The 26,486-nt window shown below is 41.3% G+C and overlaps 1 protein-coding gene across 5 annotated transcripts in view; it reads right to left on the reverse strand.

Moving 5' to 3' along the window:
* The window catches only part of LOC121269018 (ATP-citrate synthase), an 81,463-nt gene that overhangs the window by 33,125 nt on the left and 21,852 nt on the right, over positions 1–26,486 (reverse strand). For all 5 annotated transcript variants that reach the window (XM_041173384.1, XM_041173383.1, XM_041173379.1 and 2 more), the window contains 12 exons: positions 24,882–25,057; positions 21,533–21,655; positions 19,199–19,261; positions 16,790–16,980; positions 15,142–15,221; positions 14,044–14,174; positions 12,256–12,374; positions 11,389–11,525; positions 7,072–7,133; positions 3,779–3,896; positions 2,101–2,255; positions 1,298–1,391 (listed from right to left, as the gene is read on the reverse strand). In XM_041173384.1, the coding sequence (XP_041029318.1) occupies positions 1,298–1,391; positions 2,101–2,255; positions 3,779–3,896; positions 7,072–7,133; positions 11,389–11,525; positions 12,256–12,374; positions 14,044–14,174; positions 15,142–15,221; positions 16,790–16,980; positions 19,199–19,261; positions 21,533–21,655; positions 24,882–25,040 (1,432 nt within the window). In that variant the 5' untranslated portion in view covers positions 25,041–25,057. The remainder of the gene's footprint in view (positions 1–1,297; positions 1,392–2,100; positions 2,256–3,778; positions 3,897–7,071; positions 7,134–11,388; positions 11,526–12,255; positions 12,375–14,043; positions 14,175–15,141; positions 15,222–16,789; positions 16,981–19,198; positions 19,262–21,532; positions 21,656–24,881; positions 25,058–26,486) is intronic.

Here is a 26,486-nt window from a genome sequence, read left to right on the forward strand (position 1 = left end):
TCAAATATATAATCATACCAGTTCAGCGCACCTCTAAGCACCAGGCTCCAAACTACTTCTGTTTAACATCAATGCTCTTTCCATATTTAGCTCAATATTTCCAGTATAATAAATTTGATACTTTAAATCCGAAGTGTACAAGGGAGAGGTTCTTGGATTGCATAAAACTTTGTACACTTTATCTGGTTTTGAAACCCACACATCTCCAGGCAATTACGACCCGTATGCAGTGAAACGTTGGTGAATAAAAAGTAAAAGAAGGATGCAAGGAAACGGAAATAAAAATCAGCAAATGGTATTAGCACTTGTGGAGGTAGGATATTTTGGAGCATGGTTCCTTTGTCAAAACTGGAATACCAAATACACAGCATTGGAAGAGCAAAGGGAAAGAGAGAAGAAAACAAAAATAAATTGAATCCATAAAGTGTTTAAATGGAAAACATAAAGATGGCTAAATGGCAGAAGTGATCAGCATGAGGCAATGGGAAGCACAATGAGCAAAATAAGAGAAAAAAAGGCATACATGAGGCAGAACATGCATATAGCTTCAGAAAATGGGGAAATAGGGTAGGTCAAATGAGAAGCATGAATTCGCAAACCTCTATTGGCTATCGTGACCAAGGAGCCTGGAAGAAGGAAAAGGCAGGTGGACACCAAGCGTACTGACTACTTTGGTGTTTCTAAGGGTCCCCCACCCAAGCTCAAACCTGCTCCTTCCCCACCCCAGGCCTTTGGAAATGTCAGCACCACCTGCCAGAGAGAAAATATAGTTAAGGTTCGAGCAGTAAAGTCGGCAATAAGGCCAAAGGGCTTTGCATAAAGGTACGATGCTGTTCTGCAATCTTATGTTCAGCTTCACTGAAACAGTGTAGAAGGTGCATAGGAGAGGGGCTAGAGTGGAAGTGGGTTAGGAAATTGATGGGGCAAGTGATAGAAATCAGGGTCTCACATTCAGACAGAGCAGGGGTGTTTGGCAAAGTGAACTAATTTCTCCAACGCAAATAACATCATTCTGTGATAGGCACAAGACAGTATACTAGGTAGGAGAAAGCACACTTCCACCAATGGTGGCGATCTATTGGCAAAAGGCTGCACGGTGTATGTGCACAGGAATCAAATGCTGCCTTCAGCATTCTTAAATAAAATGAAATGGAACTAGCTATAGGAGCAATTCATTCATCAAATGCAATAATTTGGAGTCTGGCATTTCCCCTTTAGCAGAAGCTTGTCTCCTATGCAGAGATATACCAAGGTTTTGGTTACAACCGGACATTTATGGATACATTTATTGAATTACCCTGTGGAATGCTGTGCTTCACGCATATTGATGCTCTGTTGGTATCCTCAGACTTTGAATCAGAAAAAGAAGCAGTTCTACTTGGGGCTGGGGTCTGGAAGGAAATTAAAAACAAAGTTAATCTACAGCTTAATTTAGAGATTCAGCACTCCTCAGTCCATCATCCACTGTGATACAAAGGAACAGACAGCATTCAAATCTCACCCCCCCCACCAATAAATACTTGACGCGTGTTCTTTGTCTGGGGAAGAGTGCAACAACGTTTCATCTCTTTCAGCTTCTTCCTCTTGGAGAGATGGTGACTGACAATAAGCAACCTGTTCTGCCATTCAATTAACAGCTGATATGTATCTCAACACTATTCACCCACCTTGCTTCTGTTACCCTAATACCAGTGCCCAATAAAAATCTGTAATTTCCGGATTTCAGCTACCCTTTGTGTGAAGTACTACTTGATAACACCTTAAGCTCTAATTTTATCATACTCCCTTGTTCAGGATTTACTCACCAGTTTCTCTCTTTCTACCATCAAATCCTTTAATCATCTTAATCAGCTAGATCACCCGTTAACCTTCTGCACTCGAGGGAATACAATCTGACTTTATGCTTTCTCCTTTACCCACTGTTCCCAATAAATACAATAGCAATAAGCAGGACAGTTAGATCCAGGTTACAGCACTGTCATTCATCCATTTTAATTCATTTCATAACCAAAGCAAGCTACCAACAAATAACAACAAACCAATCCTTTAAAACACATCCCTCTGGGGTATCATCTCCTGGTTTTAAGTTCCCACACTTACTGAGGGACTGCCGCTTGCATTTAGCAGGAAGTTAGCAGTGTGGACAGCCATTGGTGGCTGGTCAGGGATGGTCCGGTGACCAAGTGCCATTCCCACAATTGCAGTCATGTGCGTTTCTGTTCCAAAAACATAGATTGGAATTCCAGTTGTCTTCCCTGTGAACAGAGGTTAAATAATTAGGATTAGAACAGATGGGACTAGATAACTTTCTGGCACAATATGCGAATGAGCCTGTTGTGAAGATATTGTCTATAATGTTATTGGAAATTATTTTTTAAAATAGTGTTTAGTGGTGTGTGTGTGTGTGTGTGTGAGTGAGAGAGAGAGAGAATTGAATTAAAGCCAGCTAGCCTGGGTGCTGATGTATAATAGCTTTGAGCTGTTAATTAGTTAAACGTAAGGAAAATAAAGGGGTAAAGTGCAAATTTGCATTTGTTAAAAGAAACCATTCAAGGCTGCGGGTGAAATCTTGCACCCTGCTAGAAGATGCCAAGCAATGTGTTTATTTTTTCTTACTAATAAAATTGGTGGGGTGAAAGGATGCTATTGTTAGAAGAGGTAAAATTAAAAGCCTAGTGATACAATGGAAAATTTACATTCAAAGAGAAAGGTATGAATAAAGGAGAAAGGAGATTGTTGGTAAGGCAGAGGCATTTTAAAATCCAACAAGTGCGAGGAGCCTCAAGTTGTTGCCTGCAAGGACCCAGAGCTGAAAGAAACTCATTTCGAATGCGACTGTCCAGGGTGTGTTGCCAGGTGTTTCTTTAAATCTGAGATTTATTGTTGCTTTACCAGGGGTATAACAGATTAATTAGGGGGTTTTTGTAGTTATAGTCACAATTTTGTAGATGTATGTATGGATTTATAACCTTTGTATTAATAAATGTTTAATTTAGTTTTATAAAAACCCTCTTGAGACTCAGTGGTCTTATTACTACTGAATTCAAAGCATGCATGTTAAAACATACAAATTGCAAAAATGGGTTATGACAGTTGTTTCAAGTTTCCCCTCTGGGATTTGAACAACTCAGCCTTTACCATCAGCTGTGTCATAATAAAGCCACTCTATTGTTCTAGAGTGGGTAGTGGGTAAGGGGTAGACATAATAGATTTGATGGGAAAACATTCCATTTTAGAAAAGTCAGAGAAACAAGTGAGAAGAAATCCAATCTGCTCTCACTCATCTTCCAAACTGGACTGGACAAAAATTAGCACTGACTGAACATGGATAGATTTAAACAGGGAGTGTAATGGGCCCTTTGCATATTCTATACTTCCTGCAGGTGAAGCTCACATACTATGGTTAGATGAGACCAAGCCATTACTGCAATTTCTTTTCCACCTCCTCCCTTTCTCTAGGTTGCTCTTAACATCCTGGTTGGTCTTTTTACCATCCACAGTGTGGACAGGTAACCTATTCTAGTCTGATCCCTTCTAGATTCTATAGCAACTAACCAACTTTGCAAAGGTGCCTCCTGTGTGTATGTAAAGTCAGCCAGATTTGTTTGGAAGATCTGTTAAAGGAATCAGTCACAGACCAACAGGTTGAAATTGGAACATGTGTCACTGAATTGACTAATGGCTTGCTAATTTTATGTTGGATATATTGTTTGAAGTATGTAACTACTTCATGGGTAGGTGCCTTGGATTTATTTTTAAACAAATTATCAAACCTCACCAACTTCACCCATGACACGGAGACCCTCTTGGTAATTGGGTCCACCTCTTCTGACGAAAATAGAGACGTTATGGTTCTGCAATGGGGTTTGGTAGTCCTTGATTGCACGTACTATGCCCTATGAAAGGAAATGAAAAGATTAACAGACAGGATATCAGGGGGTTTCATCTTCAATATAAAACCCATTTAATTAAGAAATTTCACTCGGAAAGATTTGTTTGACTCCTTTGATTCCTCCAAGTCAAGAATGCTTAGTTATTTTCCCAAGAACACAGGGATTCCCGTCATATTATTTTGCCTCTCGTCAGACCAGGCCTTTCAGTGATTTATGCTGAAGCACTGGGATCAGTACTTAAGAGCAGGAAGGGTATCAATTTTTATTCGGAAGCATGTCGGCCAGTCAGATATGGGCCACTTGGGAACATCGGCAAACCAGTTTCACCATCAGGAAGCCAATCCAGTGACATTCCAAGGAAGATTTTAGACCTGCTTGAAGTGATATAGTAGTGCAGCACAGACATTGAAATCCTTAGTAATGTTTCGGAAGGTGCCCTTCACATTGAAAGTGCTTTCCCCTTTCCTCACATAAGTCACGCATGCATCTTTCACAAATCCAGCAGTTTAATCACTGTCTTTGAAATTTATTTTCATTCTGGCTGTTTGGCGTTAGCTTAAAAGGGTTGTAACCTAAAAAAAACACAGAAGGAATGCCAAGGGGCAAAAGGACATCAGCCCAATAATTAATAGTTACATCAATGAGAGCTGAATGAACAGCTGTGGAAGCCAGCATCAAATCTATTAGACTTGACATTTTATGAAGAAAAATAATGAGTCAGTTCCATTAATCCAAGCATGAATGGATAGCGCAGATAGTGGGAGCAAATATCCTGGAATTATCTAAAATAAATGAATTTTATGATAGGAGTTGCGGCGATTCCTTCTAGATGAAAAAAGTTGGGTCAGGGGTGCATAAGTAATTCGCCAGGATGTTGCAACATGTAAGTTATGAAGAGAGGTTGGATAGACTTGGGCTTTCATTGGAGGAGAGAAGACTGAGGGGTGACCTGATCAAGGTGGACAAGGTTATGAGGGGCATGGACAGGGAGCAGCTGTTCCCTTTAGTTGAAGGGTCAGTCACAAGGGGACATATGTTCAAGGTGAGGGGCAGGAGGTTTAAGGGGGGGGCGGGGTGTGAGGAAAAACTTTTTCACCCAGAGGGTTGTGACAGTCTGGAGTGCACTGCCTGGGAGGGTGGTGGAGGCAGGTTGCCTCTCATCCTTTAAAAAGTACCTGGATGAGCACTTGGCATGTCATAACATTCAAGGCTATGGGCCAAGTGCTGGTAAATGGGATTAGGTAGGTAGGTCAGGTGTTTCTCACGTGTCGGTGCAGACTCGATGGGCCAAAGGGCCTCTTCTGCACTGTAAGATTCTGTGATTCTGTGAAATATCCGTTCATCAGTATTGACCATGTGATTAATGAATGATCAACCAGATCACAAGACAGAATGATATTACACCAAAAATAATTACCAACTAGCAGAAACTTACAAAATATTTGCAGCCAAATTAGATATGCTTCACCGATTCCATCCTCCCCTCCCATGCTACTGCTCCAATAACATGTCCTCCCTCTCATGCCATCCCAATCGCACAGTTCCCAGCAAAATATTTGTGGTCAAATTAGCACACTTAACCAATACCATCATCACCTCCACTCCTCGCAGGCCATCCCCATCCCATGTTATTCCATCGTTCCCATTCCTCATTGCTCCCATGTCAACTCCATCCCCTGCCATCTCTATCCATTGCATACCATCAACCCCATTCCATCTTTCCCATGCTGTCTTCTTCATTCATTCCATCCTTCCAATGTCATCCCTCCTCATCCACCTCATGCCATCCCTTTCCCTCCCACTTCTCCCATGCCAATCTGTTCCAATGTCATACCCACCCTCATTCTTTTCCTGAAATTCCCAATCCCACCACATTTCCATATTGACCCTGACCAGCTTAAAACCCCACAAAAGTAGCAGCCACTAGACTGACACCTTGAATTTTATTTGGATGAGTTTCAATCAGATCAGTTATGCCCAAACTAAACGCTGACTCTCAAAGTGGAACAGAATCTCAGCTTCAGTCCATAACATGGAGAAAAGGGTTTACCTTCCTGGGTCAGTCCCACTGCAATTCGGACAGTGTATCCTTTCCATGCCTCATTCTGTCTTTCCATGCCACAATCCAACGTTTGGAGTATTGTGTACAATTTTGGTCTCCTTATTCAAGGATATACTTGCCACAGAGGGAGTGCAGCAAAGGTTCACCAGACTATTGTAGGATGGTGGGATGCATTAGAGGAGATTTGAGCAAACTGGGCCTGTATTCTCTAGAGTTTCAAAGAACAAGGGGTGATCTCATTGAAACTTATAAAATCCTTAAAGCACGAGGGAGCAGATGTAGACAGGATGTTTCCCCTGCTGGTGAGTCTAGAATCAGGGGCACAGTCTCAGAATAAAGGACAGACCATTTAGATCTGAGATGAAGGGGAATTTCTTCACTCAGAGGGTGGTGAATCTTTGGAATTCGCTACCCTAGAGGGCTGTGGAAGCTCAATCATTGAGCATGTTCAAGACAGAAATCGATTGATTTCTGGACACTTATGTTATCAAGGGATATGGGGATAGTGCAGGAAAGTGACATTAAGGTAGATTATCAACCATAATCTAATTGAATGGTGGAGCAGACTCGACAAGCTGAATGGCCTACTCCTGTTCCTATGTCATTTCACCCCATCCCACCTTCCCCTCTGATCCCCTCTTCCCTGCCATCCCCGCCCCCCTCTACAATCCCTTTCCATCCCCTCTCACTCCATTCCTCATTTCATTCTTCCCATGACATCCCCATCCCATGCCACTCTTCTCACTCAACCCTCCAGCCAGGGTAACTTTGTTGCTGGGCTCCCTTTAACTTCCACCAACACCCCCTATCCCACCACCAACCGTTCCTCCCCTGCCATACCCCTCTCCCCAATTTCTCCAGTCAAGATAACTTTGCTGCTAGGCTTCCTTTACCTTCTGCTGTTCTCTCTCTCCACCAATGCCCCCCCAAAATCTTCCTGCCCCCTACACCAGCCGCTGGCAGCCACATGCTTCACGCACTCTAGTCCTCCACATGCACCAGGCTTCACCCACCAAATCAACCCATTGACCAAGCTGAAAAGTGCAGACAGAGAAAAATTGTATTATTGTAGATTCAAATAGTCTGGGGGGGGAGTGGTGAGGAATGATTCATTACCTTAAACGTTGCTGCTACGTTCGTGAAGTTAGCGATGCTGCCTCCAATAATGAGGATTTTTCCTGAATAAAATTGAACAAAATTTACTCAGGCAAGACAAAGGAGCCAGTTAAAAGAAAACTGATATAACTACCTGACAATCTACAGAGCTCCTTGTGCAAAGATGACTGATTGTTTCACAGCACAAAGGACAAAGATGAACATCAGCCAAGAGGAAGAACAGTGTGAAAGTACAACTGGTTGGGGGTCAGGAAGAAAGTGACATGCAGAGACTTTTTTTTATAAAACAGAAGTAGTTTCAGAGGGTAGAAGTGCAGTGACAAAGTGCAGCTACAAATGGTAAAGCCAAGGAGAGACAGACAGACGAGTAAGCAACTGGTGGAGGCACCAAGGATGAACACAATAACATAAAAAAGAGATAAGAGGGGTAGACGATACAGTTCGGTGAGTCTGCTTTGTCTTTCAATACAATCAAAGCTGATCTTGCACTTAAACTCCACTTTCCCACCTGCTCCCCACATCCCTGGATTCCCTGAAACACCAAAAATCTATCTCAGCTTTAAATATATTCAACGATGGATCATCCGCACCCTCTGGGGTAGAGAATTCCAATGATTCACACCCCTTGGAGTGAAGAAATTTCTCCTTAACTCAGTCCTATATGATTGCCCCCTTATCCTAAGACTGTGCCGCCATGTTTTTGTGTGTGCAAGAACACAACACTGGAATAAATCACCAAGGTAGGTTGCAGCAGCAGTGTGAAGGGATCTGAAGATGGTACAGAACTTGATAATCAATCTGTCACAGGGAGCCAGTGGAAGTTGGCAAGGGCACAAAAGTGATGGAAGTGCAGGATTCGGGAGGAAGATGGCAATGTGAATCTCAGAATCGGTACAACACAGGAATCCATTTGGTCCACAGTGTCTGCACCAGCTCTCCGAATGAGCAACTCACCTAGTTCTATTCCCCCATAACCCTGCACATTCTTCCTTTTCAGATAAGAGTCTAATTCCCTTTTGACTGCTTCAATTGAACCTGCCTTCATCACACTCAGACAGAGCATTCCAAACTCTAACCACTCACCACGTGAGAGGTATTTCCTCATCACTGTTGCTTCTTTCACTAATTACTTTAAATCTGTGCCCTCTCATTTTCAATCCTTTCAGAAATGGGAACAGTTTCTCCCTCTCTATTCTGTCCAGAACCCTCAAGATATTGAATTCCTCTATCAAATCTCCTCTCAGCCTTCTTTTCTCCAAGGAAAACAGTCCTAGCTTCTCCAATCTATCTTCGTAACTGAAGTTCCTCATCCCAGGAATTCTAGTGAATCTTTTCTGCACTCTCTCCAATGCCTTCTTCTTAAAGTGCTGCAACCAAAACTGGACACAATACTCCAGCTGAGGGTGAACTATATACAAGTTCAACAAAACCTTTTTGCTCTTGTACTCTACGCCCCGATTAATAAAACCCAGGATACAGTGTGCTTTGTTAACTGCTCTCTCAACCTGTCCTGCCACCTTTAATGACTTATAGACATATACACCCGGGTCCCTCTGCTTCTGCACCCGTACACCCTATTTTATACTGTCTCACTATGTTCTTTCTACCAAAATGAATCACTTCACATTACTCTGCATTGAACTTCATCTGCCACCTGTCTGCCCATTCCACCAACTTGTCTATGTCCTTTTGAAGTTCTACACTATCCCCCTCAGTTCAAGATTTGAGTTTTGTATCATCTGCAAACTTTGAAGTTGTGCCCTGTACATCAAGATTTAATTCATTAATATATAATTAGGAAAAGCAAGGGTCACAACACTGACCCCTGGGGAACTCCACTACAAACCTTCCTCCAGCCCGAAAAACATCCATTAACCACTACCCTGTTGCCTGCCACTCAGCCAATGTTGTATCCATGTTGCTATTGTTCCTTTAATTCCATGAGCTATAACTTTGTTTCTAAGTCTGTTGTGCGACACTGTATGAAAAGCCTTTTGGAAATCCATGTATACCACATCAACCACCTCTTACCTCTTCAAAAAAACTCCAGCAAGTTAGTTAAAACATGATTTTCCCCTCAAGAAATCCATTCTGGCTTTCCTTACTTAACCCGCATTTGTCCATGTGACTGCGAACTTTGCCCCAAGTTATTGTTTCTAGAGGTTTCCCCACCACTGAAGTTAAACTGACTGGCCTGTAGTTGTTGGCTTATCCTTACACCCTTTCTTGAACAAGGATGTAACATTTGCAATTCTCCACACCTTCGGCACCACCGAAGTCTAAGACTGAAAAAATATGGCCAGTGCCTCCGCGATTTCCACTCCCACTTCTCACAGTCTCCTTGGGTGCATCTCATCCGCTCCCACAGCCAGTGCCTAATCAACACTGAAGTACAGATAACCTATCTAATAGCTCCTCTTTTTCAATTTTAAACCCCTCTCATGTCTGAATTGCCTCCTCTTTTATGATCTGGATAGCTTCTTCTTCCTTCACAAAGACAGATGCAAAGTATTCATAAGTTCCCTTTATGGTCCCTCATCATCTGACTCCTCCTTTTACCATCTTTTTACTATTTGTATGCTATAGAAGACTTTTGAAGTATCTTGTATGTTAGCTACCAGTCTCTCTCCATACTCCCTCTTTGCTTCTCTTACTTGATTCATTTCCCTTCTGAACTTTCTATATTCAGCATGGTTCTCAATTATAGTTTCTACCTAACAACGGCCCTAAGTACACTTTTTCTTCACGAATGAATTTATGTATTTTTGCAAACGTAGAGAAGATTGATAGAACAGAAGCCAGAGCTATACTGGGGCTGGGAGGAACCAGACGGCAGTTTTGGTTTTGCCCAGCCGAGCTGAGAGTGACTGCCCTTGACATCAAGGCAACATTTAACAAAGTGTGGCATCAAGGAGCCCTTGCAAAACTGAAGTCGATGAGAATCTGGGGAAAACTTTCTGCTGGTTGGACTCATACTTAACACAAAGGAAGATGGCTGTGGTTGTTGGAAGTCAATCATCTCAGTTCCAGGGCATCGCTACAGGAGTACCTCAGGGTAGTGTCCAAGGCTCAACAATCTTCAGCTGCTTCATCAATGAACTTCCTTCCATCATAATGTCAGAAGTGGGGATGTTTGTGGATGATTTCACAATGTTCAGCACCACTCGCAACTCCTCAGATACTGAAGCAGTCCGTGTCCATATGCAGCAAGACATGGACAACATTCAGGCTTGGGCTGACAAGTGGCAAGTAACATTCACGACACACAAGTGCCGGACAATGATCGTCTCCCCTTGTCATTCAATGGCACCACCATCGCTGAATTTTCCCACTATCAACATCCTGGGTTTACTATTGACCAGAAACTGAACTGGAACAACCATCTAAATACTGTGGCTACAAGAGCAGGTCAGAGGCTGGGAATTCTGCAGAGAGTAACTCACCTTCTGGCTCCCCAAAGTCTGTCCAACATCTACAAGACAAGTCAAAAGCATGAAGGAATATTCACTACTGCCTGGATGAGTGCTACTCAAACAATACTCAAGAAGCTCGACAAAATCCAGGACAAAGTAGCATGCTTGTTGGCACCCCATCCACCATCACAAACATTTACTCCCTTCACCAGCGACACAACTCAGCAGCAGGATGTACTGTATAGAAGATGCACTGCAGTATCTCACCAAGGCTCCTCCAACAGCACCTTTCAAACCTGCAACCCTAGAAGGGCAAGGGCAGGAGATGCATGGGATCACCATCAAATGCAAGTTCTCCTCCAAGTCACACGCCATCCTGACTTGGCACTATATTGCCATTTCTTCACAGTCACTGGGTCAAAATCCTGGAACCTCCTTCCTAACAGCACCTACACCACAGGGACTGCAGCAGTTGAAGGCTGCAGTGCCCTCAAGGGCAAGTAGGGATGGGCAATAAATGCTGGCCTAGTCAGCAATACCCACATCCCACAAACAAAAAAAAACTCGTCCCATTCTCATCTTAATGTTGAAACAGGATGGGACAGCAGAGCAGTGTCCTGAGGATCAATGTAGAAGGTGGAGTAGAGCTGACTTCCATCAGCTCACATGTGGAAACTGATTATGTTTCCTAAGACAATGTTTCTGAAAAACAGTGTAGACATAGTATTGAGGAGAGAACCAGAGGTACTGGATAATAGGGGAGCCACTGGAGGTTTTACGTGTACAATGTAGTGAGTGAATATAGGAGGGAAGTGCCACAATTTTACAATCAGTTGAAGAACTGTGCTCCCCTTAAATGCTGTATTATGAGCTTACTCAATTTCAAAATCACTTTTGTTCTCACCTTCTGGATGTTGCTCTCTGGTCATTAGAGACAGAATGGTCTTAGCATAGTCATACGTCTGCTGCTCGCTGGGGGCACCAGAGTACTCGCCATAATTTGCCAACTCGTTCACTCCTCCAAGGTCACAGATTGTGTCACTGTGATCAAATAGTAAGGAAAACAGTTAATAACCAAACCAACACAAAAGCAAAATACTGCAGATGCTAAAATCGGAAATAAGAACAAACTATACTGGAAAATCTAAGATCAGGCAGCATCTGTGGAGAGTAACAAAGTTAATGTTTCAGGTCTGATGAAAGGTCACTGCCCTGAAATATTAACTCCATTTCTCTCCACAGATGTTGCCTGACCTGAGTTTTACCAGCAATTTTTGTTCTTATAATAGCCAAACCATACCTGACTGCAATAAAAAGTGTTCTACCCTTGCAGTTAGTTGAAAAATCTCAAAGGAAAACGGCACACGTCTTCCTCCTCCTCCTCCTTCCTTCCACTCCCAAACCCACAATTAATCTTCTACAAAATTGTGGAGTGTATCATGTCTTGAAAATAGGATCACTTGGATTAAAAAACATTTAAATTTGTTCAGAACACTTCCACCATTCACTGCCAGACAGACATGCATTTTGACCAATAAAAATCAAGATGTTCAAATAAAAGCAGAACACTGAGAAGATTCCCTAAACATTTCCTTGTTTTCTTGACTGACCTACCAATAGGGTGAAATTCAGCTCCCATTTCCTGAATTTACTTGTGACAGGAACCAAGTGCACCCGTGCTTAAGAGGGTGGAGTAATGGTTTTGATCGTGTTTTAAAGCTAAGGCTCAAAATTCTGCAGCTGGATTTAATTAATGGAGAGTAAACAATACCTGTACACAACAGAGGCACCTCCTCCAGCCACCATTGTCCAGATCCTGCCCTTAGGGTTGAGGATAGTCAGCTTCAGACTGGCTCCACTCTTTGCATCAAGATCAGCAATATAAGCTTCCTGTAACAGTAAAGGCATCAAAACGCAAAATAGTAATTTATAAATAATTCAACTGCCAACCCTCAGTTTTAGTCAGCAGCATGGTTCTCACATTCACAGTGTCCTAATCCAGTGCGACTTTCACTCAGCAGTAACAGATACACAACCTGAAGACAAATGCAACATGACCAAAATAAGCACTGGACCAGGTTTACCTGAAAGAATAACAGCATCTGACACACATCTTTATAAATGTTCAAGTGAGGAATTCATTTTGTGAATTCTTAATTGCCACAAGTTGGTGGCCAATTTGCCCCACTTTGCCATTAGTAAGCTTTATGAAGTTGCTACATTTACACGTTAATTGCCCATGAAACTTGCCACAGAATGTTAAATCTAGTAATTAACAGTGCAAATACCTTTAACATGATAATTGATAAGTACCAATCAACCTCTCTGGTCCAGGAGGCGAACAATTAAAAGTGTGGAGTCTTATTCCTTCGGATTGTGAATTAAGATATTTTAAAAAGCAATTTTTTTCTTATTTTTCCTCTCCCAATTCAATCTTTCTTTTCCTCCCTGATCTATGCCAGATTAACTAGGTCTAATTCACCCTCCTCAGTCTTCCTTCTTTATTTTTCAATCCTTCAATCTATTAATTAAAAAGATGCACTTTGTCCTGTTGTTCAACAAGGTCCCAGATACCTTGTTGTGTCATATCAGCAACCTGGTGGGCAAAGAAAAATTTTAACTTAAACACGCACAAGTCTAATTAATGCTGCAAGATGCCACACTTTAGCAAAACCTATTCTTTAGTCATTCAACAAGAAGGCTCCAAGTGACAGATAAAATGCAACCAGGAGGAAAGAGCTCTACAGAGGCATTAGGGAGATCAAACGCAGACAAACCGTGCAGTCATTTTTTCAATGCTTGCCTCATCACCACGACACAAGTGAAACTTTAAGCAGGACGAAGAGTCACAAGTCTGACTCCTCGATCCAGGGGACTGGGGAAACTTGGGATATTTTGCTTTGAAAACTAACAAGAGGGATCCTCAAACCCAGGTAATTAGCAAAGCCTTAAATTACTGCCAACTGTGGGCCACATTTTGTCAGGATTCTGCTGAATGAAATGGATGCTTCACGTCACTATGCTTCTAAACTATTTCATGCCAATTATGCTTGCTTGCAAAGGAGAATTAACATTTGTTGGGGACAGGTTAATAAATGTCAGATGGTCAGCACCCCTCAGGATCAGCCTGACCAAAATGAGAAAATGTCTGGATACATGCCTTAAAATTAGCAAAAGCCAATCTGCACTAGCTCAATCTATACTTTCAAATGGCAGATCACTTGAGCAACAGATAGTTGCAAAGTTCAATGGCAAATGCCCCCTCAACAGTTGATCCTTACCGCAAAGGAAAGAGGATGTGGTTATGAGGCCGTGGTAGACTTGAAAACAAAGGGGCAAATTGGTAATTGTAACTGATTTGAATGCTAACAGGGTCGACAACTAAGCTGCTTGTTTGTCGTCATACAAAGAGTTTCCATTTTCCTATAAACAAGTCATCTGTACAAGGTGTACATCGCCACTAGTTTGTTGGAACATACTCAAGAAACAACCGCACAATGAAGCCCACATCTCAATTTGAAAAAAAATCTCAAAATGTGTTCCAAACAACAGTACTTGCCTCAGGGTAAGCTTCTCTCCCAAACGGTGGTGGGAAATCCACATCTCCCCATTTACTCTTACAGATGTAGTCAGCTGTGGCATCTATCTTTGCTGCCATATCAAGGACGAACACACCAGCATCGGTCATAACTTCAGTGAATTAAGGGAAGGTAAAAGGTATTCCAATGAATAATCACAAGGAAACACTAGAAACCATCACATTTCTCCCAGTTTTCAACAATAGTGCTAATTTAGACAATCTATTCTATGCAAGTCTGGTTTAGAAATTTTTCCTCCTTGCTGCCCATCCTCCATCAAAAGACTCCTGGATTTCAGAGAATCAGAAACATAGATGTAGAAGGAATTAAAATTAAAACTTAAAAAGGTATCATGAGGCAGACAAGATTAATTAACAAGGGATAGCAGGGGCCAGGACAAGACCTGAACTACAGGTTTATGACACATGAAAAAATAAATTAGTTCTAATTTTAGCTTTAAGATTTTACCCATGCTTTGAGAAATTGCATTGTTCAATTTGTCCAATGCCCCTCCATGAAACCCGAGATTGGTGGCTCGGACATGACTTCTAGCCATATGTTGCAAGTTCTCTCAAGTTCACACCATCAATGCTTCTAGGCAGAGACCAAATCACATTCCTCTTCAATACTGAAGAGGACAACAGGATTTTAAGCCCTCCATTTATGAGCTCTGTTAATCTGGAAAAATGAAGTGCACTTTGCCATTTGAGAAATTATAAGCAAATTCAAGGCAGGGCAATCAGCCTGAAAGGAAAATAAAGGTTTGTTGGGGATCCTTCATCAGAACTGGAATGTCTTGAAACGCTAACCTGTTTTTTTTTTTTAAAAAACAGGACTTCTGATCTCATTTTTGGAAGGAAAGTTCCATACATCACTCTTCCACATTTACACTCAATGGCAGTTGATCCCTGTAGCTTTGCTGGGTTCTACTGTACTATAAAAACCCAGAGCCTAAAACCATGGGATCAACTCTCTGCATTTCTTTGAAATAAACCATGGGCCAAGATATGCACTTATTTTAGTCAACTTGGTTAAAGCGACCCTGCAGAATAGGATACTAGACATCAATTTTTTTTTACCTAATGGATTAATCTCGAGGTAGGTGAAGTACAGTTCTTCGTACAGTGTGAAGAGTCCAACAATGAAAGAGGCCAAAATGCTGAAAAGATCAGAAAACCAAAATGTTAAAATGACAAAATGGATTACAATAACACAAATCAATTTATGATTATTACCTAAACAAGAGGTAAGGATACGGAGTGATATACAGCAAAAAGTGGACAGCGATGGAAAAAAATCAGCCATGAAAGGTAGTAGAGGGTCGAGGGGCTTAATGGCCTACTCTTGTTCCTATAGTCTGTGACTTGGGTTTGTGCAAATGGTTCACCTGCAGAGAGTTAAGCATTGCCATAACCTAGCAGCTGCACAACGTGAAGATTTGCCACAGCTTTATGTCAGGCTTGTGGACTTCACATTTTTCTTTAAACCATCTTGATACAGATAGATCGAAACTGATTTTACCAAATGCCATATTGCCACATTCTGCTACTTTGCTTTCAGAGTACTGACCTTTATTTTGCTATTAACACCTGCTTTAGTTTGTAATACTATCACTACCACTCCCTTTGCTTTGTGTCCCATAACATCTTTGTTATTTAATCTCTCCTGCCCTCCAACTTACCCCTGACCTTCTATTTTGCTCCACCTGCCCTTTCCCCTTTTAGTAACAGCATAAAGCCCTTCACATTTCTACCTCTCCAGTTCCAAAGAAGAGTCATACTAGATTTGAAACGTTAACGCTGTTTCTCTATCCACAGGTGCTGCTAGACCTGCTGAGTTTTTCCAATATTTTCTGTTTCTATTACCAAACGTTACCTCTTTCTTGGCCTAGAGTTTAAATTAAAATATTCTGTATCTTCAAGTCCACTATGAGACACACCAGTCCTCAGTAAAGAGCAGTAACGTTTGAAACTTGCTCCTTGGACAATTGGGATGCGTATAAGCAGCAGCTAGTAAATGCAAAAAGAATGCGAGTGTTGGGAAGTTACTGTATCACCTGGAATGATAACAGGCAATCCTCCTGGCTTTGCCCTCATGATACAATCCACGAGTGCATTTTACAACAGGGCAATCAGGAGAGAAAGGAAGGATAGAAAGAACTTGCATATATACAGCACCTTTCATGACCTCAGGATGTCCCAAGGTGCTTTGCAACTAATGAAGCACTTCTGAAGTGATGTCACTATTGCAATATAGGTAATGTGGCAGCCATTGCACACAGCAAGATCCCAAAAACAGTAATGTGAAAATGACAAATAATTTTTAATAAAATGATATATCCTCGAAATAGTGTCACTGGATCTTTTGCATCCACGTGAGAGCGCAGACAGGTTCTCAGTTTATCATCTCATCCAAAATACTGCACCCCCGACAGTTCAGCACTCACTCGGTACAGCAGTGTCACTTAGATTTTTGCACTCAAGTCTTTAGAGTGGCGCTTAAACCCACAACCTTCTGACTCAGGAGTGACACAGCATTGTATTCAGCTGTAGTGCTTTAATCACCACCATAGCTTGGGCCAGTCACCTCAGCACAGACCAGTAATTGAAGCTGGAATCTAACCATTCAGCATGGCTCCATTTCACATCTAGTGGTGGAAGAATCCAATGGGGAAATGTGGATGCCATCCATGTAACATGAAGAAAAGAGAGTTTTTGTTGAAGTTACCTTTTCCTGTTTTCAGGCACATGATGCAGCAGGTGGCTACTAACATCCTGCTCACTCAGCTTTCTGTCAACTTCCACCAGGAATTTGCAGGCTTTAGAGTCAACATCACCAACATCAATCCCACCCTCATGATGAAACAACACGTAGTCGCCTTCCCGAGCAGCATAGATGCATACGTAGAACTCTTCTTCCTGAGCAAGAATTACAGAAATGTTACAACACACGAACAGGCTGCATAATCTTGGCCTGTATTCTCTCTAGAGGCTAGAAGATTGAACAGTGACCTGACTGAGGTACTTAAAATGTGAAAAAGGGTACTGTAAACATTCTATGATTCAATAGGGAGAAACTACCTCCTCTGGTGGGGGAAATCTGGAACATGGCAACCTAATTTATAATTAAAGCTCTGTCATTCAGGAGCAATATCAGATAACACTTTTACATATAAATGCTGGTAGAAACCTGGGACTCTCCTTTACGAGATTGCAGAAGCCATGGGGTCATTTGGTGTTTAAGACCAACACTGATAAATTTTTGTTGTTAGGTGAGGTTATAAATGGATATAGAGCAAAGGCAGGAAAATGGAGCCAAGGTGCAGACCAGTCATGATCTGACTGACCTGCAGAGCAGACTCAAGAGGCTGAATGGTCTACTTCTGTTCCTCCAGTTCCTAGGTCACCTACCGCCTAAAGTCCGTACCAATGTTTCTCTCCAAAAGCCCTTGATTTAATCCTAATTTCCTGCTGCTAACCATGCCCTTTAAAATTCCTCTTTTCAAGCAAGAATTTTTTTTTTAAGAAACAATTCCACAATTGTTCATTGTCAAAAATTACACACTTTAACCAGCTTCTGTGCAACATTTTGCCTCATCTCTCGAATTTTCTTATTGTACATCCAATCAGGAATATACATTTAAAAGCTTGCTGAGTTGAGCCAAGTAAAGCAGGCAACAGACCAATTCTCCAGTCACGGTATCACCACAGCCAGGATCCTTCCCCAAAAGTTAAGAAATTCATCTAGAATGAATGAGGCAGTTCACAACTTCTACCTCAATCCTTAAACTTGCACTTTGGTGCAAATATCTGGTACTTTGGGAAAGGGGATGGAAATCCTAAGTGATTCAGAAAGCTAAACTGCTGGGAATGGATTAATGAAATTCAGTACTTGATATATACAGGGTTAAGGCAGTGAAGGGCAGTTTTCTGTTGTAGAATTCTTGCACATTCAAGAGAAAAACACAAGAACACATATGGCTCATCAAGCCGGTTCCACCATTGCATAACATCATGGCTGGATTTCTGCAGCAACTCCAATTTCATGTAATTACCCCAAATCCCTCAATTCCCTTAGTGTCCAAAAATTCAACCAATCTGAGTCTTGAGTTCAGTCAACCAAGCATCCACAACTCTCTGGGGTAGAGAATTCCAAAGATTCACAACCGAGTGAAGACATTTTACCTCATATCAGTCTTAAAAGGCTGACCCCCTTATTCTAGGCTCCCCAACTGGGAGAAACAGCCTCTTAGCATCTGTCAAGCTCTCCACGAATTTTCTACGTTTCAATGAGATCACCTCATTCTTCTAAACTCCAGAGAATATAGGCCATTTTACCCAAGCTGTTCTCACAAGACAGCCCTCTCATGCTAGAGATCAATCAAGTGAACCTTCATTGCAACCCTGCGCCCACCACTTAACACCCTTCATTAGCTGAGAGAACCAAAATTATACAAAATACTCCAGGTTTGATCTCACCAAAGCCCTGTACAATTACAAGAATACCTTAATCATACTCCAACTCCCTTGCAATCAAAACTAACATACAATTTGCCTTCCTAATAATTACTGTACCTGCATGTTAACTTTGTGATTTTCATACAAGGACACCCAAATCCATCAGAACACCAACATTTACTAGACTTTCACGCTTCAAAAAAATAAAATAAATTCTGCTTTTCCATATTTCTTTCCAGCTTTCCATGCTACCGAAAGGATTAAGAACTCTTGTGAACCAAGAGTATACCTACTCAGTTCCATTCAGGTGTCATCACTTCTAAAACGTGCATCTACTGATCAAACAGGATACCTCAGTGATCAGACATGAATAAATAGCAGTACTTTATCCTGATGCAGAGTTTTAACTGCCATTCACATTCTAAGCTCCTGACAGCTTCCTGCTCAGGGTCTTAAGAAGCACCCCTGTCAAGACTGTCAGAATTTTTAAACAAAAAAAAAACTATTGAACTGTGTGCAGTATTCAACGCCAGGATTAAATAAAATATTCTTAACTCTGTCCATGTGCAAATTAAGGAATGCAGAGAGGTGCTTCAACATGAGTAAACCCCAAATTTCTTGCTATTGCTCAAGTAACAAAAGGTAAAGTAATTTCTTTAAAACCTGTGGTTTGACCAACCTGTTGGTGAGGTACAAATGGCTCAATCAGGAAGTTTTTCAGAACACCCTTTGCCCGTCCAACCTGGTTAAATAAAAAAATTAAATCAGCAAGGAAATGTCAAAAATCTACTGTATTCTGCCAGGGACAATTAACGTGTATGTATATAAGCACTTTATGTTGCTCAGAAATGTCTTGCAGGTAACACATTTTGAATCACAGTCACATTGAGGCCAACAGTGCAGCTTTTTTGGGGTACAGCAAGATCCCACACACAGCTATGAGATGCTGGTAGTGACGGAAATATTGCTGCACACATTAAAATTCATTTCTACTGCAATGCTTCTTCACTTACCAGCAGGCTGCATTAACAACTATCAATCTAAAAGCAATGAGGTAGCACGAACCAGAGTCTGTAGTGACACAGCAGCTGAGAATCAGGTTTGATCCTGTATCTCATTCAAGCAAAGCCACCCACACTCCACCCAACAGGCTGAGAGAATCACTGTTATTGTGCATATTTTAGCAAAACTGGTCCAAAAGTCAAAGGTGGAGCACAGGTTTCCCATCTACAGCACTGTCAAGAAAGAGGGCAGTAACGGCCAAAAAGATAAAGTCTTCGAAAAAATACTCTCAATCTTTGCAGCATTTCATCCAAAAGGTGAACTCATTTTCTGATATATCTCCTGCGCATTCCCAGTGCATTTGGTTTTCATTTCAGATTTTCACAACTCATCATTTCCTTTATCACCCCTTCAGATCAGGTGGAGTAACACAAAACCCTGGAGAACTAATCTTAAAATAGACTTCAAACAGACATAAATGCTTAAACTTATTGATTTGCTGTACAATGGCTGCTTGTGATACAACAACTGATCTTAACAATTCTTCTGTCCCCTCTGGCTGCTGGTCATCTTCTGTATCAAGCGTTATTTCATAGTGTCTAAACTCTTACCTTTGCAACACCAAGTCTGCAGCCCTATACCTTGTCATATCTGAAAGCATTGTTCGGAGTTTAATGCTCTCTCTCTGGCATAAAGCAGTTGGGCCAAATGGCCCATTTCTGTGCTATAGATTGTATGTAATACCACATTAAGCTAGGCCAGTTCTGCATCATCTGGTGGGGAGAAAGTAATCCCATTACAGTGGCATCACATCTCAGTTCCATTACGTTGATTTTATAGAGCGTGATAAACTATGGAACAAACCTTGGAAGTTTTCCTCTATGTTTAGATCTGAGCACAATAATTGAACATCTTTGGAAGAGGCTGCTGTAGTTGGCATTTTGGTAAACTACATTTCACATGTCAAATACATCAAACAAAATGCAAGCAGACAACTTCATTACAGCTGTAGTGCTGGAAGTAGTCAATTGCTTTACATTCCCTAATGGACTGTCTCTTCAGTCTGGCATTTAACAGACAGCTGTGATTGTATTCGAGAGGAAGGGCTGCTCCAGGGCAGCTCACCAAGCGGCAAGCTGTCTGCATCAGACATGTTGTAAAGCTGAACTTTCACACTGCTTTCAAATTCCAGCCCAAGAAAGTCAGCGGAGCAGTGACAGCTTCCAAAGCACTGAAATTCACCAAAGGCTTCAGTCAAACAGTGTTTTCAGCACCTTACCAAGTATGCGTCTGAATTGAGCTAAAGGCAAACATATCCTTTGCTTGAGTTAAGAGTCTGGAATGCCAGGTTTACACAGTATAATAATTTTTGTTTGAATTGCTCAAGATGCTCTACCAAGGGGGCAATAAAGAGTGTGCCTGCAAATACGCACCCAGTATCGATTACGACAGATATGTAACTACCTGAATTGGGGGCTTGGCATGGGAGTGAAATGCAGACTGAAAAAGGTGGAGATTTCCAATATTTTTAAACTATATTTATCTACCCTAGCAGTGTGGGGATGCAAACACCAACTAACATCATCTTCCATCTTCAACCTGCTTTCCACTCCAAAAAAAAACTGGAGTCAGTGCCTTCAAATTCTGATGTAGGCCCATTACCAGAGTTAATTTTAATAAGTTTTTTTTATTACATGAAGAATTACTGACTTAAATCAGCCCACCTATCTGAACCATAATCTATATTAATGCTGCAGGTTGCAGCTCTTTATTCTAACATGGTTTCTCTACTTGTTGAAGGATGGTGTCAGCCCAACCTTCTACAAGGACAAGATAACTCCACCTGGCAGGTTTCCTTGCTGCAAAGCTGCTGCAGCAATTTAATTATCAAATGGAAGATGAATCATCTTAATGAATCAGTGCTGTCATAGAAATAGAAAAGTTAAATCTCCTCTCAGTTAGGATCAATCAAGCAATACTTTTCACTGCAGTCATCGGTTACAGCACTCACCGTCGTTTCCTGTCCTAGTCGTGGCTTTAACCATTCCTTTACCCCATTCAAATCCAGGTTAACTCCAATCAAGCCCAGCTTCCCACGACGTTTAATCAGCTGATCTGGCTTCACCACCAGGCGCTAAAAAGTGAGGGGGGAAAAAATGTAAGGTTGAGGCAATTAAAACAACATTTCTAATGAAGCACTTGGATATTAAAGGAACTGAGAAAAACCCTTGATTTTAATGAAAAGATCCCTTCAATCATTGCAGTTAAATAGTTTCCCTTGAAAGAAGGACTTGCATTTCAAAAGAACTTTTCCTATCCTCAGATACCTCAAAGTGCTTCACAGCCAATGAACCACATCTCAGCTGAGTGTAAGTGGCAGGGGGTCTTTTACAAATCTGAAGAGCAGGGGAGCAGTGTATTTATCCCTCAACCAAATCACAAACACATTATCGGGTTATGATTTTATTTGTTTGAGAGCACTTAATATGGGCAAGTTGGCTGCTGCACTTCGTACGTGACAGTGACTACATTTCAAGAGTATTTCATTAGCTATAAAGTGCTTTGGGATGTCCTGAGGTTGCGAAAGGCACTATGCAAATGCAAGTTTTTTTTTTAAACTTTCATTAAATGGATTTTAATTTGTGAGAGAGAGATTAGCCAGACCTATCCAGAAAGGCCTCAAACGATGTACAATTCATTGAAGATAAGGCAGTCATTTGCTGCTACACGTGAAGGCCGTGAAAGATTCCAATATTAAAAATGGAACTTCATAAAATTTTGATTTAAGTGCTTTGTAGCTAAATCGTATGGTAGCACCAACTTACAACTCAAACCCCAACAAAAGCTGCATCCACTGCAAGTCTCATTAGGGCTCCTTTCCACGACCATCTTCCTGCCCTGACAAAAACAGATTTTTTGTATAAGAACCTAGGCAATTTTGCTGTTTGGTTATTTGGATTACAGCCCACATCCTTTAGATTCCAACTTGTGGAAAATGATGTAGAAACAAACTTAACCTTGAGAAGGTCTCAGCTTCAGAATTGCCAATATAAATTGAATTATGCTTTCAGAGTACAACATGATGTTTCTGCCAAACTGGTCGGGCTCAGGAGCCGCTTAATTGCGAAAGTCAATTTTATCAAGGGATTTATGTAAAATGCGTTACTGGCTGTCCAGAGTTTAAACAGAGAAAATTTAATTAGTCAAACTAATTTCCAAATATCTGGCTTGCCAGTGCATGATACAAAACTGTTAACCTTTAGAAGCTTTCATAAGTCACGGCTGCATGCTTAATTTGAGTACAGTAGGCAGTGCTCAACTGAGCTACATATTTCAGAGAGCAATCGACTCTGGTTATGGACATATGCTGGTGTGCAAGCTAGAGTTCAGTGGCTTTAAGTGCACACTTATACCTACAGATTTTCTGGCCTCAGCCAGAAGGGGTGGTGAACGGGAGAGATAATAAACATGCTAAAAAGGGACAAGGCTTCTGCATGCTTTTCCACATTTTCAGCTACCTTCCTGGTACATGTTGTACCTCAACAGATTTATTTTATTTATTTATTTACTGGCCATCATTAATTGCCCTTGTTCAGAGCCAGACCAGGTAAAGATGGCAAACTTCCTTCCTAAAGGAAACAACAATCTACAGTGGTTTCAAGGTCATCATTAATTTTTACTGGATTAAATTTTCACCATCTGCCTTGGTGGGATTCGAACCCAGGTCCCCTGGTATTACCCTGGGTCTCTGGAATACTAGTCGAGTGACAATACCACAATACCACCACCTCCCTTGACGGAGGTACAACTTGCTCAAGACAGAAACTGAGTTCAAAAGAAATGCTCAGCCCAAAATGGGTAGCACTACCGAACAGGAGGCATGCAAGCTGAAAGGGACAAGAACAAGACCAGGAATTAGCTGAATGCACAGTACTTAGTTAGCCTCAGCCTCCTTGTACTTGGGAAGAAATAGAAGTCAGTCAAGGGTCCTGCTCTTCTTGAAATGCCAGTAGCTCCTTAGTTTTGTTTTTCCTCAGCATAAGGGCGATGCCAACAAGGCTGCCTTTATTCCCTATAACAACTTACCCCCAAAAAGGCCTCCACTTTACTCGCCACTTCAGACAGGTGTTAAGATTCTAATTAACACTGTTTGACTCGAGTATTAGGTCAAACCCAATGGGGTTGGCAGCGCCCTTTTCTGAAGGGCATTCAAAGCAGTCAGATTTTAATTTTTTTTCACATCTTCCTAGTTTACAAACGGCCAGATTTATTGAATTCAATTTCACAACTGCAATAATGAGATATTCAAGAACTGCACTTGATCTGTCTCATTTTAATAGTCTAACTTATCTGGAAAGGCCATTTAGGCAAGATACCAGGTGACATCTGGCAGCAATGGAACCAGCAAGTCAGTGGCTTTTGGGAAAAGGGTGAAAGGCAAGGGAAATCATGTATGTAATGAACACCATATGCTCATTACCCAGTACAGAATGCAAACATCTGCTTATATGCAGAAACAAAGGTTTTGGAGCATTTACATGAAGTGGGTTTTTGTTTAAAGTTCCTTTCATAGAATCTTCTGTATGAAGCACTTGAACTTCCATCCACACCAACAGCCTCCCCAGCTTTAATATAATTAGTCTTTAAAAGAATGCATGGGAACCAAATGGCATGATATATGACGTACTAATTTTTCACCTCAAAGTACTGTCACTCAAGTCCATCCCAGATCTTATAGGATAAGTGCCTTTTCTTTCTGTTGACTACAGGGATCCCTCATGAAGTGAGTCTGTATAGGGCATGGATCTAAATCATGAAACAGTCCATAATTTTAATATTTAATAATGTTGCTCAGCTGATTGTTGTGGGAATATGGGACAGCTGTGGTACGGGAAGCAGAGATAGATTGCTTAGCAGAGGAGAGACCCCCTTCCTCTCCATTTAAGTGCGATTATGCATTTGACCTGGAAGCATTTGACGGATTTTCAGGCACCCAGTGTCTACAAGTGTCTCAATCCCAACACTATCTATCACCTGGGGAAGTACCATGAAATAACAAAACTGGACAAGGAGGGAAAAGATTCTCTATCCTTTCGACTTAACATTAACAGGAACCCTTCCTAAATTAAACACTCCCCCAATCACATACGATTCAAATCCTCCAAAAGCAAAGCATTACAATTATGGATTTGAGGTTTGGGGATCCAAATTCCTTCTGTAAATAAATTCTAAAATTGACATGGAGTTGTGCAATTATTGCATATTTACAAGATCACTGAAGCCGGCTCACACTCTCGCATTAACATTACTAAAACCAATTCATTTTACAACATCACTATCAATATGTCCTACACAGTCACCTCAGTCTGTAGCCAGGGGTGCTCTTGGACTAGAAGGTCCCAGTCGGTTTCATGTCGCAGTCTAGCATATTTGAACTTGTTCTGGATTGGAGCCTTTGTGCAGATGAATTTGTAAAGGAAGTCTTTACCAGTCTGCTCAGATATGGCTTTAGCGGACATGACTGTTTAGCTGGTTACTGTTAAAAAAAACAAAAACATTAAAAAATAAGTCAATTTTAAACAAAAAGGAGAGAAAAAAATGAACCGTGAATTCAACTCCCATGTAGTGCATCTATTCCAAACAAAGTTCTGCTCATTACAAAATGCTGTCAACCCATGGGTGAACACAGGTTGGATCAGTAGAATCTATTGTGGACTTTGATCAGCTACAGACTTTGATTTTACTGCTCTCACCCTCAAGTCTTTGCAACACAAGATCCACAGATTCATCTTCTCGAGAATATCTTCATGATTGTTCCAAGTTATATTATTACGATGAAAGCAGAAGGGGTTTGTTTGACTCAAGACTGAATCTGTAGTAGTGGCATTATAGTGAATGCTGTATACTAAGCACTCAACATCCATGATCAGAATCATGTGAAATTCAATTTAACTGCTTCACCAGAATGCTTTTTGATCAATAAGTTAAACATAGGATGGTCAACTGTGCATATCCAGGGTCCAATTACACTCCCAGCAAAAACAACCATATGACTTCAATTTTAACTTGTCCGAGAGATACTTTGGAGGTTCCTACACACTGCTAGACTTGTCATTGCACTTCAGTCAAACACTATTTTTTTTAAAAGTGCCCAATTAAGGTGCGCCAAAATATTAAAAGATTCAAGCTGCTAAATTTACTACTTCATGAGTAAACCAGGGATGCAGCTTGCAAGTGCAGGGCTACCCAACTGCTACAGTATTATTCACATTTAGATGCTTTGGTCTGAGAATTGCACGGTGCAACTATTGGTCTGAGATCACAATGTAGTGATGTCTGTGAATGTACAATTCACTGTTGTGTAATACTCTTAATTTATCCCCTCAGATTGTTCCCACCCCCAGGAAAAGACATGTAGCCCCCAGTACTTCATCTCAATACTTCTCAGTTCAATGATCCCAGTGAGTTTTAAATTGAATTGAACAGGCAATATACTCCCCCACATTAATGTCCAAAAGATGCATGGTTCAAACCCGACTGTAGGCAGTCCTATTGAGTAGGGGCAGAGCTCTGGCTCAATTCTAGATTGGCATCCAAAGGGATCCTTGCATTCACCCGATGTGAATAATCCTCAGCACACCACCTCCTCCCCACCCATCATCATTCAGCTTATTTAAACCTAGAAAATGTCCCTGCACAAAGCACTAGCCATCCCATCGACTAATGAAGTTGATTAAGGCTCATGGAAGGAAAGCTCATGCTCATGAAACATATAAGATCCTGAGAGGATGAGGCAGGGTGTGTGCCGAGAAGATACTTCCCCTCGTGAGGGAGTCTGGAACTAAGGGACGCAGTTTAAAAATCAGAGGTCTCCTACTTAAGACCGAGAAAGATTTTTTTTCTCTCAGAAGGTCGTTAGTCTGTACAATGCTCTTCCCCAGAGAGCAGGGGAGGCCGGGTCATTG

The sequence above is a fragment of the Carcharodon carcharias genome, chromosome 23 (genome assembly GCF_017639515.1).
Source record: "Carcharodon carcharias isolate sCarCar2 chromosome 23, sCarCar2.pri, whole genome shotgun sequence".
NCBI lineage: Eukaryota > Metazoa > Chordata > Chondrichthyes > Lamniformes > Lamnidae > Carcharodon > Carcharodon carcharias.